The sequence below is a fragment of the Tursiops truncatus genome, chromosome X (assembly GCF_011762595.2).
Source record: "Tursiops truncatus isolate mTurTru1 chromosome X, mTurTru1.mat.Y, whole genome shotgun sequence".
Taxonomy (NCBI): Eukaryota; Metazoa; Chordata; class Mammalia; order Artiodactyla; family Delphinidae; genus Tursiops; species Tursiops truncatus.
This window is the reverse complement of record NC_047055.1, coordinates 13,018,909-13,035,245: the sequence shown is the minus strand read 5'-3', so window position 1 is coordinate 13,035,245 and position 16,337 is coordinate 13,018,909. Positions and strand designations below refer to the sequence as shown.

The 16,337-nt window shown below is 41.5% G+C and overlaps 1 protein-coding gene across 1 annotated transcript; it reads left to right on the top strand.

Moving 5' to 3' along the window:
- Nucleotides 1-5,236: 5,236 nt before the first annotated feature.
- LOC101339981 (putative MAGE domain-containing protein MAGEA13P) lies at nucleotides 5,237-6,271 on the top strand. Its single transcript, XM_019918978.1, is given in 3 exon segments — nucleotides 5,237-5,344; nucleotides 5,347-5,421; nucleotides 5,423-6,271. Coding segments are annotated over 3 exon segments (1,032 nt in total).
- The last annotated feature ends 10,066 nt before the right edge of the window (nucleotides 6,272-16,337 follow it).

Here is a 16,337-nt window from a genome sequence, read left to right as displayed (position 1 = left end):
GAAAGAAATCATAAAGATCAGATCAGAAATAAATGAAGGAAATGATAGCAGAGATCAATAAAACTGAAAGCTGGTTCTTTGAGAAGATAAACAATATTGATAAACCATTAGCCAGACTCATCAAGAAAAAAAGAGAGAAGACTCAAATCAATTTGAGTTAGAAATGAAAAAGGAGAAGTAACAACTGACATGGCAGAGATACAAAGGATCATGAGAGATTACTACAAGCAACTCTATGCCAATAAAATGGACAACCTGGAAGAAATGGACAAATTCTTAGAAATGCACAACCTGCTGAGACTGAAGCAGGAAGAAATAGAAAATATGAACGGACCAATCACAAGCACTGAAATTGAAACTGTGACTAAAAATCTTCCAACAAACAAAAGCCCAGGACCAGACGGCTTCACAGGCAAATTCTATGAAACATTTAGAGAAGAGCTAACACCTTTCCTTCTCAAACTCTTCCAAAATATAGCAGAGGGAGGAACACTCCCAAACTCATTCTACGAGGCCACCATCACTCTGATACCAAAACCAGACAAAGGTGTCACAAAGACAACTACAGGCCAATATCACTGCTGAACATAGATGCAAAAATCCTCAACAAAATACTAGCAAACAGAATCCAACAGCACATTAAAAGGATCATACACCATGATCAAGTGGGGTTTATCCCAGGAATGCAAGGATTCTTCAATATATGCAAATCAAGCAATGTGATACACCATATTAAGAAATTGAAGGAGAAAAACCAAATGATCATCTCAATCGATGCAGAGAAAGCTTTCGACAAAATTCAACATCCATTTATGATAAAAACCCTGCAGAAAGTAGGCATAGAGGGAACTTTCCTCAACATAATAAAGGCCATATATGACAAACCCACAGCCAACATCGTCCTCAGTGGTGAAAAACTAAAACCATTTCCATTAAGATCAGGAAAAAGGCAAGGTTTCCCACTCTCACCACTATTATTCAACATAGTTTTGGAAGTTTTAGCCCCAGCAATCAGAGAAGAAAAAGAAATAAAAAGAATCCAAATCGGAAAAGAAGAAGTAAAGCTGTCACTGTTTGTAGATGACATGATACTATACATAGAGAATCCTAAAGATGCAACCAGAAAACTACTAGAGCTAATCAATGAATTTGGTAAAGTAGCAGGACACAAAATTAATGCACAGACATCTCTTGCATTCCTATACACTAGTGATCAAAAATCTAAAAGAGAAATTAAGGAAACACTCCCATTTACCACTGCAACAAAAAGAATAAAATATCTAGGAATAAACCTACCTAAGGAGACAAAAGACCTGTATGCAGAAAACTATAAGACACTGAGGAAAGAAATTAAAGATGACACAAACAGATGGAGAGATATACCATGTTCTTGTATTGGAAGAATCCACATTGTGAAATGACTATACTACCCTAAGCAATCTACAGATTCAATGCAACCCCTATCAAACTACCACTGGCATTTTTCACAGAACTAGAACAAAAAATCCCACAATTTGTATGGAAACACAAAAGACCCCGAATAGCCAAATCAATCTTGAGAACGAAAAATGGAGCTGGAGGAATCAGGCTCCCTGACTTCAGACTATACTACAAAGCTACAGTAATCAAGACACTATGGTACTGGCACAAAAACAGAAATATAGAGCAATGGAACAGGATAGAAAGCCCAGAGATAAACCCACGCACATATGGTCACCGTATCTTTGATAAAGGAGGCAAGAATATACAGTGGAGAAAAGACAGCCTCTTCAATAAGTGGTGCTGTGATAACTGGACAGGTACATGTAAAAGTATGAAAGTAGAACACTCTCTAACACCATACACAAAAATAAACTCAAAATGGATTAAAGACCAAAATGTAAGGTCAGACACTATCCAACTCTTAGAGGAAAACATAGGCAGAACACTCCATGACATAAATCACAGCAAGATCCTTTTTGACCCACTTCCTAGAGAAATGGAAATAAACACAAAAATAAACAAATGGGACCTAATGAAACTTAAAAGCTTTTGCACAGCAAAGGAAACCATAAACAAGACCAAAAGACAACCCTCAGAATGGGAGAAAATATTTGCAAATGAAGCAACTGACAAAGGATTAATCTCCAAAATTTATAAGCAGCTCACGCAGCTCAATAACAAAAAAACAAAGAACCCAATCCAAAAATGGGCAGAAGGCCTAAATCGACATTTCTCCAAAGAAGATACACAGACTGCAAACAAACACATGAAAGAATGCTCAACATCATTAATCATTAGAGAAATGCAAATCAAAACTACAATGAGATATCATCTCACACCAGTCAGAATGACCATCATCAAAAAATCTACAAACAATAAATGCTGGAGAGGGTGTGGAGAGCAGGGAACCCTCTTGCCCTGTTGGTGGGAATGTAAATTGATACAGCCACTATTGAGAACAGTACGGAGGTTCCTTAAAAAACTACAAATAGAACTACCATATGACCCAGCAATCCCACTACTGGGCATATACCCTGAGAAAACCATAATTCAAAAAAAGTCATGTACCAAAATGTTCGTTGCAGCTCTATTTACCATAGCCAGGACATGGAAGCAACCTAAGTGTCCATCAACAGATGAATGGATAAAAAAGATGTGGCACATATATGCAATGGAATATTACTCAGCCATAAAAAGAAATGAAATTGACTTATTTGTAATGAGGTGGATGGACCTAGAGTCTGTCATACAGAGTGAAGGAAGTCAGAAAGAGAAAAACAAATACCGTATGCTAACACATATATATGGAATCTAAGAAAAAAAGTCATGAAGAACCTAGGGGCAAGAAGGGAATAAAGACAGAGACCTACTAGAGAATGGACTTGAGGATACTGGGATGGGAAAGGGTAAGCTGTGACAAAGTGAGAGAGTTGCATGGACATATATACACTACCAAATATAAAACAGATAGCTAGTGGGAAGCAGTCGCATAGCACACGGAGATCAGCTCGGTGCTTCTTGACCACCTAGAGGGGTGGGATAGGGAGGGTGGGAGGGAGGGAGACGCAAGAGGGAAGAGGTATGGGAACATATGTATATGTATAACTGATTCACTTTGTTATAAAGCAGAAACTAACACACCATTGTAAAGCAATTATACTCCAATAAAGATGTTAAAAAAAAAAGACACAGGTAGTCAAGGTGATAGAATACAATATCTAATCACATTTTGTCTAATGGATGAAGAAATTCATTTTAAATATAAAGATTCAGATAGGCTAAAAGTAAAAGTATGGAAAAAATATTCCACATTAACAATAATCAAAAGAAAGCTGTTGTAGCTATATTAATTTCACAGAAGCAGACTTTAGGACAAGGGAAATCATCAGGGATTCAGAGGGGCACAACATCATGAAAAAGAAGTCAATTCTCCAAGAAGATGTAGCAATGTTAAACGCATATGCAACTAAAAACAAAGTGTCAGAATATGTGAAGCAAAATCTGATAGAGATGAAGGGAGAAATAGACAAGTCCACTATTACATTTGGAGACTTCAATACCACTCTGTCGGTAATTGATAGATCAAACACGCAGAAAATCAGTAGGTGACCTGAACAGCACTATCAGTCAACTTGATCTACTTGACATTTATAAAATACTCCATCCAACAATAGAATACATATTACTCTCAAGTGACATAAAGCATTTATCAAGATAGGACAAAATCAAAGCCATTAAACATACCTAAAAGAATAGAAATTATACAAAGTTTGTTCACAAACCACAATGGAATTAAACTGAAAATCAGTAACAAGAAGGTAGTTAGAGTATCCCCGAAATATTTGGAAATGAAATAACATGCTTCTGTATAATTTGTAGGTTAATGAAAAACCCCAAAGAGAGATTGAAAATATATTTTTTAATCTAAATGAAAATGTGTTTAACAAAATTGTAAAGAAAGCAGAGAGAAAAATAGAGTAAAAAATCAGTGAAATTGAAAACAGAAAAACAATAGAGAAAATCAAGGAAACCCAAAGTCGGTTCTTTGGAAAGATCAATAAAATTAATAAGCTTCTAGTTAGGCTAACCAAGAGAAAAGAAGACAGAATTACAAATATCAGAAATATCAAATATTACACATATCAGGTCAGCTGAGGGGGAAGGACCCACTCGCACCTGCTGGTCTCGCGGAGCCTCAGTGCGCCAGAGGGATGAATCTCAGGCTGTGCCAGGAGTGAAGTGGAAGGTGGAGGGCGGGGCGGACCCCCTGCTGCAGCACAGATGGGGCCCGGCGCCTCTCTGCCCCTGCTGTCAGCCATGAGAGGACACAGGGAGTGGTGGTTGAGTGTGGCGCCCCTTCGCTTCCTCCTCCGCTATCTCAGGGAAGTGAGGCCTTGGTTTAAGGAGGGTGACCTCGGGTCAACAGAGGGGGTGTCCCAGGCCTTAAGATAGGGACCGTGATGATCCGTCTATTCCAGGAGAGCAGGGTCCGCGGAGTTCATCCAGCCCTTACTGTCACCCCAGGTAGGCCCTGGGCAGGTGTGGCCAGATGCGATGCCCTCCTCTTGGTCTCGGGAGAGTGAGCTCTCGTTCTGCGAGTTCTGCCTCAGAGCAGCTGAGGGGTGGGGTGCAGGCCTGCCTGGCCAGGAGAAAGCCGAGGACTCCGAGTGGGCACTGATGGGACCATCCACCCCAGGACGGTGCGAGCAACCCAAAGGCCGGCCTTCCCCCTCCCGTCAGCGCTGGGGACTGGGGGCAGGATTTTGATTGCAGTCTGCGGCCTGAAGTGGCCCTCAGTTCCTCTTACAGGGACTCAAGTAACCCCGGGAGCAAGGATCTTGGTCTGAGGCAGTGTCCTCGGGTGAGCAGAGCGGAGGAAGCCCAGGAATGGCCGGGAGTCAGTCAAGGTGAGGACCCTGAATGTCGACCAGTGGGCCCCCCCACACCAGAGCAGAGGGGACACCACAGTGCCTGAGCTCGCACAGCCTACTGTCTTACCTGGAATCTGCAGGCTGAGCGGGCTGGTGTCACCCTGAGGAGTTTCACCGATCCTCCCACTGGTCCTTAGGGCACAGACCAGTCAGGAAGACAGGGGACCCCCCAGAGCACTGTCTAAGGGAAGACCTATTAAGATGGCCTTGGTCAGAGCTGACAGGGTCGAGTTTCTCACACTCTTCCTCTCTCCCTCAGACCAATTAGCCGCCATCACCACGCCCTGCCCACACCCCTGCCTGCTGCCCCAGCACAGGTCATCATGCTTCACAGTTGGAAGAGTCAGTGCGACGTGCTTGAAGTAGGCCTTCAGGCCGGAAAAGAGGCTCAGGGCCTGGTGGGCGCACAGGTCCCTGTAGCTGAGGAGGAGGGGCCAGTGCCTCCTCGCTCTGTCCTTTGACCCAGGGCCCCTCAGAGGCTGTGCCTGCTGCTGGGACGCGGAGTGTGTCCCCGGAGGTCGCAGAGAGCCCGCTCCTCCGTGGCCGTCGCAGCCATTCCACTGAGCAAGTCAAATGAGGGCTGCAGCAGGCAAGCAGAGGGTGTGAGCACCTCCCAGGCTCCCGGGTTCTTGCTCTGTGACGTGCTAAACAAGAAGGTGGCCAAACTGTTGCAGTTCTTAAGTGTCAAGTATGTAAAACAGGAGCCCATCACAAAGGCAGAAATGCTGAGGAATGTCATCAAAGAGCACAAGGACCACTTCCCTGCCATCTTCAGCAAAGCCTGTGAGTGCATGGAGGTTGTCTTTGGCATTGAAGTGAAGGAAGTGGACCCCACCAGCCACTCCTATGTGCTCGTGAAGACACTAGACCTCACCTACGCCGGGATGCTGAGTGATGACCAGCGCGTGCCCAAGGCCGGCCTCGTGGTACTTATCCTGGGTGTGATCTTCATGCAGGGCAACCGTGCCCCTGAGGAGAAAATCTGGGAAGTGCTGAGTGTTATTGGGATGTATGCTGGGCAGGAGGATTTCGTCTACGGGGAGACCAAGAAGCTCATCACCAAAGAGTTGGTGGAGGAGAAGTACCTGGAGTAGCGCCAGGTGCCCGACAGTGATCCCCCACACTGCGAATTCCTGTGGGGTCCAAGGGCCCACGCTGAAAGCAGCAAGATGAAAGTCCTGGAGTTTTTTGCCAAGATCGATGAGACTGACCCCACTGCATTCTCACGCTGGTATGAGGAAGCTTTGAGAGATGAGAAAAAGAGAGCTCAGGCCAGAGCTGCCGCGGGGGCTAATACTTCTGCCATGGCCAGTGGCAGCTCCAGTGTCATGCCCAGCAGCCTCTCCTGCCCTGAGTGAAGTCAGAGGAAGATTCTCCACTCTGTGTTTGAGGTCAAGTTTCTAAATAGTGGAGGGCTGAATTGCAGATTTTATCTTTTTTTTTCCTAAAGGTTTTTAGCTTTAGAGTCTAGGTTCGTGAATAACATTGGTCACATATTTACTGCCGTTTGTCAGGCTTTAGAATAAAAATTTTGCTAGTCTGTAACACAAATTGGGAAATCTTTCATCATATTTTGTGATCTGGAACAGGATAACATGGCATTGGAATAGGAATTTCCTTAGAAACATGCAAGGGCCCAGGAATAAAATAGATGGGAGCGAGAAATAGAAGAAAAAAATGTAAAAGATGGTTATCCTAAGAATCCTGTATCCCATTTAGTCTGTTGTTTTGTAAGATTAAAGTTATACACCTCGATTTGCTTGGCTAATTAAACAAGGTGTGAGAAATTAAATCTTAATAAATGAGAGTCCTGGCTCACTAGCTCATTTATGCTTATAGGTGGGTGTTAGAGGTGAGAGAAAAGCCTAGAATGGAAAACTGGTCCTGGCAGTTTCTCTGGGATCGTGGAGAAGCATAGCCCAGTCTCCACCTGGAGCAGGTGTCCTGCCCTTCTGTCCCCACGCCACTGAACAGTGCACAGACTTGGTGTTCTATACACATCATCTGCAAGGATTTCCTGAGAAAAGGCTGATATTTCTTTGAGGTGGTGCCCAGAGGCTGGCACTTTTTCCCTAGCCTGGGAGAGCCAGAGCCCATGCCACTGAGAGGACATTTTAATTAAGTTATCTTGAGTGCAATTTGGTCAACTCTAAGCAAGGGCTAGATTTTTGGTGGGGGTGAGATGAATGAAAATAGTTGTTTGGATGGAAAAGCAGCTGAGAGGGGGGAAAGGAGTTAGTCCTTGACTCAAATTCCGGAAGCTTTGAGTTGCATTCAACTGGGGAAGACCTCCCAATATCCAAATTAAAGATTATATCCACTAACAGGGAAAATGTACTGAGTTTTATTTACAAAGCAGCATTTGGGGCTCACTTGTTTTATGTCCTAGAGTGCTACGTGTTCTCTGAGATGCCATGGAGCGCACACACGCACACACACACACACACACACACAGTCCCAGGAGAGACTGATAGAGTCTGGGGTCAAAATCATATTAGAATTACTGCTATTATTAAACATCCATTAAATGCCAGGCCATGTGCTTGACTTACATTATACACTGTACATTCCAGCAGTCCCACAAGTCAGGACTTATTAGACCCACTTCACAAATGAAGAAACTAAGGCTCATATTGGCCACTTAGCCATGGACCCAGTATCACATGTCCAGTAAGTGACAGAGCTGGGACTGGATCCCTGGTCTGAATTCATCGAGGTCCAGGCTGTCCCCACTACTCCCAGCCTGAGGCCGACCTTTTGTCTCTTAGTTCGTTTCCCTCCCCAGTACTGCATCATGGCAACAAAAAGAAGGGCCCTGTGTCCAGTGTGCTCAAAGCAGGCCTAAGGAAGGAAGGAGACGGTGAGAAACTGGACTTGGGGATTGTCTGTGGGCTTCATTTACCTCTGGGCCTCCTGCCTGGGTCCCAGGGCTTCCTGGCAATTCTGTCCGGGCCTGGCACTTTCCTGCACTATGCGCCCTTCCACTGGTCTTCCGTCATGTGCCCTCCTGTCCAGCTCTGGATCCTGGCCTGCTGGCCGGCTCATCACTTCCTCTTCTCTGAAGACTGGACCCTGCTCCCAGTGGAACAGCCCCAAATATTGTGTCCAAGTTATTTTAGTATGTCTCCCATTTTCTCATTAAGTTAAGCAGAAAATTAACTTAATCCCTCACGCATATAAAACTGGATTTGTTCAGTGATGTCCTGAGAGAAGGGATTCCTCTGGGCATGACTTAAAGTTCTGAAATGTCAGCAGGACCTTTCTCCTTTACTTTGAGAAGCAAGGATTTGGCCAGAATGACCAGGAGCCAGGGAAGGGTACTCTCAGTCAGTGAGGGTCATTGAGAGCATCCTGGCGAGAGCGATTGCCAGAGCCCACGAGAGAGCACGTACAAAACTGAGTCCAGAGAGCCCCAGCCAGGCTGGCAGTCAGGGCTCTCTGAGCCCAGAGTTCAGGGCCCAGAAGGAGAGATGGTGGGGAACCTGGGCGAGTGGTACTGGATGCCTTACAAGAATAGGCTGGGGAATCTCGGCATCCTCATGACCAGCTGGAAGTCCCAGTGTGGTCTGAGTGGGTAGATCATTGGAGGAGTGGACCAGCCACATGCCAGACACCACCCGCTGCCTTAGAGTCGCCCGTGTGTCCTGTCAGGAAGAGCACAGCTGCTCCCCTGCATCATTTGGGTGAGCTACATTTCTTGACACCTCTAGTGGTCCAGTGCTCCCTTGCCAGTGTCCCCGCGCTGGGAGCTGTCTTGATGCCTGCTGGAGGCTGGGATGTGCCCCTGTGCGCAGTGGACCCCTCCGTAGCAGCTGGGCTATGTGAGTGAGTGGGGTGGTGACCGACGTCTGCCAGGTGAGACAGGCCAGGGGCACCAATGAAGAGTGGAAGGCAGTGCGCAGCCACAAGGAGGGGGCAATTGGAGGGGCGATCCCTGGGACTAATCACCTCAGAGACTCTGCAGCAAAAGGGCTGGGTGTGAACGTGCATTGAAACATGATCCAGGTGTTGTCCCCAGCTCAGGCTGCCTCCTGCGGATTCTGAGCTGTTGGGACACTAGAGGGCGGGTGTCCTGTGGCTCTGACTGCCGGTCTATGTTGCCACCAGATTCTGTCTGGGATTGAGGATTGGCCTGCATCATCTTCCCAGGCAGTAAACTGGGATATCGTAGGACTTTACTCATTTGCTTTCCATTTCTTAGAGATCACTGTCCTTCATGGCCTGATGTCCAATCAGTTAAAACTTGTTTCATATATTTCATCTGGATTTTTAGGTATATCAGGTAGGAGTTCAGTTCCTCTTACTCCATTACGGCCAGAAGCAGAAGTCCTATAATGCAAATTAAAACCAGGATTGAAAGACTATGGGACACATTTATGTTAATATAGACATACTTACATACAGCTAGGAGAATATACAGAAAATGTCAACAATGTATTTCTCTGCTAGTGGGTATATAATTGATTTCTTTATTTTCTTATTCACGGTTTTAAAATTTTCCAACAGTTTGGAAACACATATGAATTACCTTTATAAATATTTTAAAATGTGATTTTGACTGCCAGAAATAAATACACATCCTCTAAATGGTTTGTTTGCAAAAAATTGATCAACCTCTTGCTGGATTCTACCCAGCTTCTGGCATGCCTACTGCTTGTCTGACTAGAAAGAAAAAGAAATGCAATCCAATTAGTAAGCTATGTGTAGCCATCCAACTTCCCTCATACTTTCAAAGACAGTGCTGCACAGATAAGAATGCATCTCCTTTTTAAAGCCCTCTCTCCAGAAAAAGTATATTTACATCTAAATCATATTCTCCATGATATGATTAGATCCAATATTTATACGCAGGACAGTACACAGGCAATTTGGGGAGAAGGAATTATAATGATCACGTTCATTACTATGAGTGTTGTTTATATGTCTCTTGTCAGAGCGCATAATAAATAAATCATGTTATTTTAAAAATACGTTCTTCCGTCATTACTGCATTAATTCCAAGTTGTGCCTGAAAATGCACTTTTATTTTCTTATGACTGACGCAACATTTTCATTAGAATGTTTATCATTTTCTTTCATAGACTATTATCAACACACAGTTTCTCAACACATGGTTATCTTTCACAAAGTAAGTATCATGTAAAAAGTGCTATAATTGATCATTTTGACAGTCTTCTCTACTGTATATGTTATTAGCTGTAATTCACATACTCATTTTCTACACTCAACAATTCCACTATTTTAATGGTTTCATTCACACACTGCCCTAACAGAGCCATTAATGCTTATTGATGTGATTCAATATTATTTATACCTTAGGATATTCTCATCACTGTATTGTTTGTTCCTTGTTCTTTACTTTTCTTTCTTTTTCTCTTTCTTTCTTTTTATTAGAACAACCACATAGCCGCTTTCTTCATGTGAACAATTTCTCTTTATTAGACCATGGCCAACTTTCTGGAACTAATCAATCCCTGAGTTTTACCAAATGATTTTGATCCAATTGTGTTTCTATGGATTTTTCAGTTGTAAAATATATACACATTATTTATTTCTTTGCAATGGAATAATCTTACAATACTTTTATTTTTCCATTTTTACAACGTAGGTTCACATTCTCCAAAAAAAAGGATGCAAGTGAAACTATACTTCAATTTAAGAAAAAAATAATAATAAAGATACAAGTGAATTAATAAGCACCAGTAACTCTGCCAATACTATTTTTTTACCAATACCACTTAATAAATTGGCTAGCATTTTCCTCTTGAAAATTAAAACTGTTCCTAATTTTCCCACATTATCACCTTGTTTCCTTTATATGCATTTGCTCTAGATCTAAATAATTTGATCACTATTCTACACTTTTAAACAATTACAAATTACTACTATAAGACATTTTTTTGTTTATATGATTATAAGTATCCTGTCATTTTTGCCCTTTCTGCAAACTCCTATATTATCTGTCATTTTCTCTATATGCACAGTTTCATATACTTTAAACTATGTCTGCAATGGGCTGAATAGCTGTGTCTCCCCCAAATCCTTATGTGTTTGGAGGTGAGGTCTTTGGGAGGTAATTAGTTCGTGAAGGTGGAGCCCTCATGAATGGGATTGGTGCCCTTATAAGAGTCCAGAAAGCTAGCTAGTTCTCTTTCTGCCATGTAAGGATACTGAGAAGTTAACAGTCTGCAGCCTGGAAGAGAGCTTTCACCAGAACCCAACCATGCTGGCACCATGATCTCACCCTTCTAGCCTTCGGAACTATGAGATATAAAGTTCTGTTGTTAATAAGTCACTCAGTTTATGGTATCTTTTTATAGGAGCCTAAGCTGACCAAGACAGTGTCCAAAACCATTGTTTTATAACAGTCTTTTAAAAAAATTCTCAGATATTTCAGCTTCTTTGATCTTTTCGAAGGAACAGTTTTTGTTCCATTGATATTATTTATTGTTTTTCTAATTTCAATTTCATTGGTTTCTGCTCTTATCTATATTATTACTATCATTCTTCTTGCCTTGGGTTTAATTTAGTTTTATCATTTCTCACGGTAGGAGCTGATGTTATCAAGTTGAGTCTTTTCTTCCTTTCTAATATAAGCATTAATGACATAAATTTCCCACTTAGCTCTTCTTTAGCCAAGTCCCAAAAATTGTGATATGGTGTATTTAGATTTTCATTCAGTTCAAAATATTTTCTAATTTCCTTCAATAATTTCTTTTGAAGCATGTGTTAGTAAAAATGTGTTGTTTAATTTCCAAATATCTGGGAACCTTGATGATATTTGAAAAAAATATTGAGGCCTTAAGTGCTAGAGTGAGGAGTTGGTAACTAATGTGTTGAGCGATGGGGAGCCTTGCTGACATGATCTGAGCTATGTGTGAGGAAGGACAATCTTGAGGGATAGAATGGATTGGAGGCAGAAAGTAGGGAGGTAGCTAAGAGTCAGCTACTCATTCTAGCCAACTATGCCGGATCATGCACTTACATCTATTGAATTTCTATTTCTGAAAGACCGTTTCTCTAAGTATTCAAGTCACTTTGAATTTAAATCCCAATTTAAATGTACTAGCAAATTCACTAGTTAATGTCATCTGCAAACCTAATTAGCACATCCTTTATCTCCATGAATGACTGGTTTAACCATTACCATGGCCAAGCCAGTTAAATTGCTCAATTTGGGCTAAAGTTGTTGCTACTGGAATAGATATTTGCATTTAATATATGCATTTCAAACTATAAGCAATTGCTACTTAGCTACTTAGAACCTAAAACGTAATTGTCAGGAGACGTAATTAGTATGAAATCAGAATCTTATAAATCTCTGCCTAATTATTCTGAGATAATTATATATCTAGATGTCTGGTTGCTATATATTTTTCCAAGGTTTCATACTCTTTTAAACCAAAGCATTTAAACCAGAGAACTGTGAGACAATAAAGTTCTGTTGTTTTTAGCTATCCAGTTTGTAGTACTTTGTTTTGGCAGCCCAAGAAAACGAATACAGATTTTGGTACCAGGAAGTGCGGTGCTACTGTAACAAATATCTAAAATATAGAAGCAGATTTGGAATTGGATAATTGGTAGAGCTTGGAAGAATTCCTAAGTGTTGATTTTTTTAAAAAGCTTAGATTGCCTTTAAGAGAGGATGGTAAAAATATGAACACTAAAGCACTTCTGGTGAGGCCTGAAAAGGGAATGATGAATGCATTATTGAGCACTGAAGGAAAAGCAATCCACATTATAAAGTGGCAGAAAATTTGTTTGAATTGTGTTTTTTTGTTGGGTGAAATGTAGAACTTATAAACTGTAAACCTGAATATTCAGCTGAGAAAATTTTCGAAGTGTGGAAGATACAGCCTGATTTCTTCTTACTGCTTATATTAAAATGCGAGAGTAAAGATATAAATTAAGGAATAAATTATTAAGCCAAAAGCAACTAGCACTTAATGATTTGGAAGATTCTCAGTCTATCTAGATATCATGATCTGGAAACAAGGCCAAGGGTGCGGCTGAACAACTGTTGGCTAAATTGATTAGGTACGTGCTTTGTGGATCCAATCAACCATCTCAGCAATAGGAATGTGGTGATCCTGGAAGGATCTGGGAGAAACCCCATGTCAAATGGGGTGAATTCCCTTGACATTCATGGAAGACAGAAAAGGTTTTTGAGAAGTATACCAACATGGCATTTCTAGCCTAGATTGAAAGGGACAGAGGTGGGACAAAGTGAAGGAAGCATGACTCTAAGGGCAGAGCCATGGATGCAAAGGCCAGAAAGAGCACAGGCCAAGGGGGCAGAGTGGCCACCTCCTTGTTTCCAGAGGGTAGGGCTGCTGCCCAGGGCTACGAGGGCAGAGCATTCTTAGGTCCTGGAACCTAGTGAAACTTGCCCTGCTGTGTTGTGAACTTACTTTAGATTAATGACACCTTTTTTTTCTTCTTCCAATTCCTCCCTTTTAGAATAGGACGTCTATCTTTATATATATATATATATATATATATATATATATATATAATTTATTTATTTTTTGGCCGCGCCGCACAGCATGCAGGATCTTAGTCCCCAACCAGGGATTGAACCCGGACCACTTGCAGTGGAAGCGCTGAACCACTGCACCGCCAGGGAAATCCCTAGGATGTCTATCTTAAGCCTGTTCTATAATTGTGTCTTTGAAGCAGATAATTTCTTTTCCAGTTTTCACGGGTCTATAGATGGAGAAGAACTATGCCCCAAGATGGACCATACTCATAGTCTCACCTGTAACTTATTTAAATGATGTATATGATACGATTTGAGACTTTAGTTGATTATACTTAGATGGTATTTTGGACTTAAAGTTGATGCTGGAATGGGTTAAGACTTTGGGGGATGTTGGGATGGGATTAATGTATTTTGTACGTGGGAAGTACATGAATTTGGGAGGATGCAAAGGGAAGATTGTTATGGGTTGAACTGTGCCCCCCCCAAAAAAAGATATGTTGAAGTTCTAATTCTCAGTATCTGTGAAGTGACAATATGACACAGCAAGTCCACTCCTGGGTATATACCCAAAGATTTGAAAACATTCAAACAAAAACTTGTGCATAAATGCTCTCAGCCTTACTATTCACAATAGCCAAAAAGTGGGAACAACTGAATTGTCCATCAGTGGATGAGTGAATAAACAATTGTGGTGTGTCCATACAATGGGACATAATTAAGCCATAAAAAGGAATGAAGTACTGATACATGCTATGATGTGGATGGGCCTTGAAAATATGCTGAGTGAAAGAAACCAGATACAAAATGTCACATGTTGCATGATCCCATGTGTATGAAATATCCAGAATTGGTCAATCTATAGAGACAGAAAGCAGATTGGTTTTGCCAGGGGCTGGGAGAAGGTTGAGTGGGGAATGACTACTTAATGGGTACAGCGTTTCCTTTTGGGATGATGAAAATGATTGGAACTTGATATAAGTGGTGGTTGCACAACATTGTGGATGTCCTAAATGCTGCTGAAATGTATGCTTTAAAATGGTTAATTTTATGTTATGTGAATTTCATCACAACAAAAAATGAAAAGTATATAAATGCAATCATACAGCGTGTAACCTTTTGAGATCAGCTGGTTTCATTCAGAATAATTCCCTTGAGATTCATCCAAGCCATTTGCCTTCTATGTCTTCAGAGAAACTGATGAAATGGCCAAGGCTAAGCACAAAGCCAGCTAGCATGTGAAGGCATTCTCTAGCCATGTTAACATTGCTCCATTCATATTTGTGTATACTTCCACCAGGTGTGACACCACTTACCTATCCTATCATCTAGTCCATGTTTCTCCCTTTTGTTTCTAAAGCTATAAACTCTTTACCTAATTTAGTGAGTATCAGTATTAGTTACTATAGCTGCTGTAACAAATTGCTACAAGCAGAGAAGCTTAAAACAAGGCGAATTTATTATCTTAAAATTCTGAGAGGCAGAAGTCTGAAGTGTGCATGACTCAGTGAAAAAGGTATTGGTAGGGCTGCATTCCTTCTAGAGACTCCAGGGGAGACTATATCTCCTTGCCTTTTCCAGGTTTCAGAGAATGCTGGCGTTCCTTGCGTCAAAGTCCCTTCATCAATCTTCAGAGCATCATTCCAACCTCTGCTTCCACCATCACAGCCCCTCTCTCTCTGTGACCCTAATTCTACTACCTTCCTTTCATAAGATTGATTACATTGGACCCACCTGGGTATTTCACCTTAATCTCCCCATCGCATTTCCTTAATTTAACCTCCCTTTTGCTATGTAAATTAACATATTCACAGATTCTAGGGTTTAGAATGTGAACATATTTGATTCTGCCTACCTCAGTGTTTGTTTTTTTTTGAATTCCAGACATATTGGTTCAACAGCATTCCCTTGATTTACCAGCCTAGTTAGACTTTCAAGGCTCCTCAACTGAATCCATTAATTTAACTGCAATGCATTGAATGAATTGAGTAGAAAGTACCACAATAAACTGGACATGCCAATCATCCTGCATGTGTCTGGACACACACAAAATGACTTCTCAAGAGTCATGACTTTTATTAAAGTATTAATACAAGCCTTGCTTACTGCTTTCCACACTCTGCCTATTTGGGAGCGATGCTTGAGATATTTTGCAGACTAAATATGCATTGATTAATGGTTCTTTCCACATCTTTTCACCAAGATAGTATTTTAATGGTACGTATTATTGATTTTCACTTTCCCACAGTAATAATTTGTATTGGTAAATAAAACAAAGAGATGCTTAAATATTCACTTGAGTTGTTTTTCTAATTCTTTTTTTAAATTAATTTATTTATTCATATTTTATTTTTGGCTGCATTGGGTCTTCATTGCTGCACACGGGCTTTCTCTAGTTGCGGCGAGCAGGGGCTTCTCTTGTTGTGGAGCACGGGCTCTAGGCACACGGGCTTCAGTGGTTGTGGCTCACGGGCTTAGTCGTTCCTCGGCATAAGGGGTCTTTGCGGACCCAGGCTCAAACCTGTGTCCCCTGCATTGGCAGGTGGATTCTTAACCACTGCGCCACCAGGGTAGTCCTCACTTGAGCTATATTATGATCAGTACTTTCAGAGGCACAAGATAATAGAGACAATATAAATAATCTCATAGAAGCTAAGCAATTCTTCCCACACTAAAATGTGAAGGCATGTCCAAATGGCAGCATTTTTTCTAATCCCTACCATACTGGGTTTTCAAACATAAGTTTCTCACTACCAAACTAAAGTTGATTCTCAATTTATAAAACTAAATCACTTTTAAAAGGCGTTCAGACTCCTTGAAACGTTCCATTATTACTTGTGACAATTACTAGTTGTAAATGTAAAAAATATACAAAATCCCACCATATATTCTGGGCCAGTTGACACCAATGAGAGTGCTGGGACATTTATCCCCTCTTTAGTCTG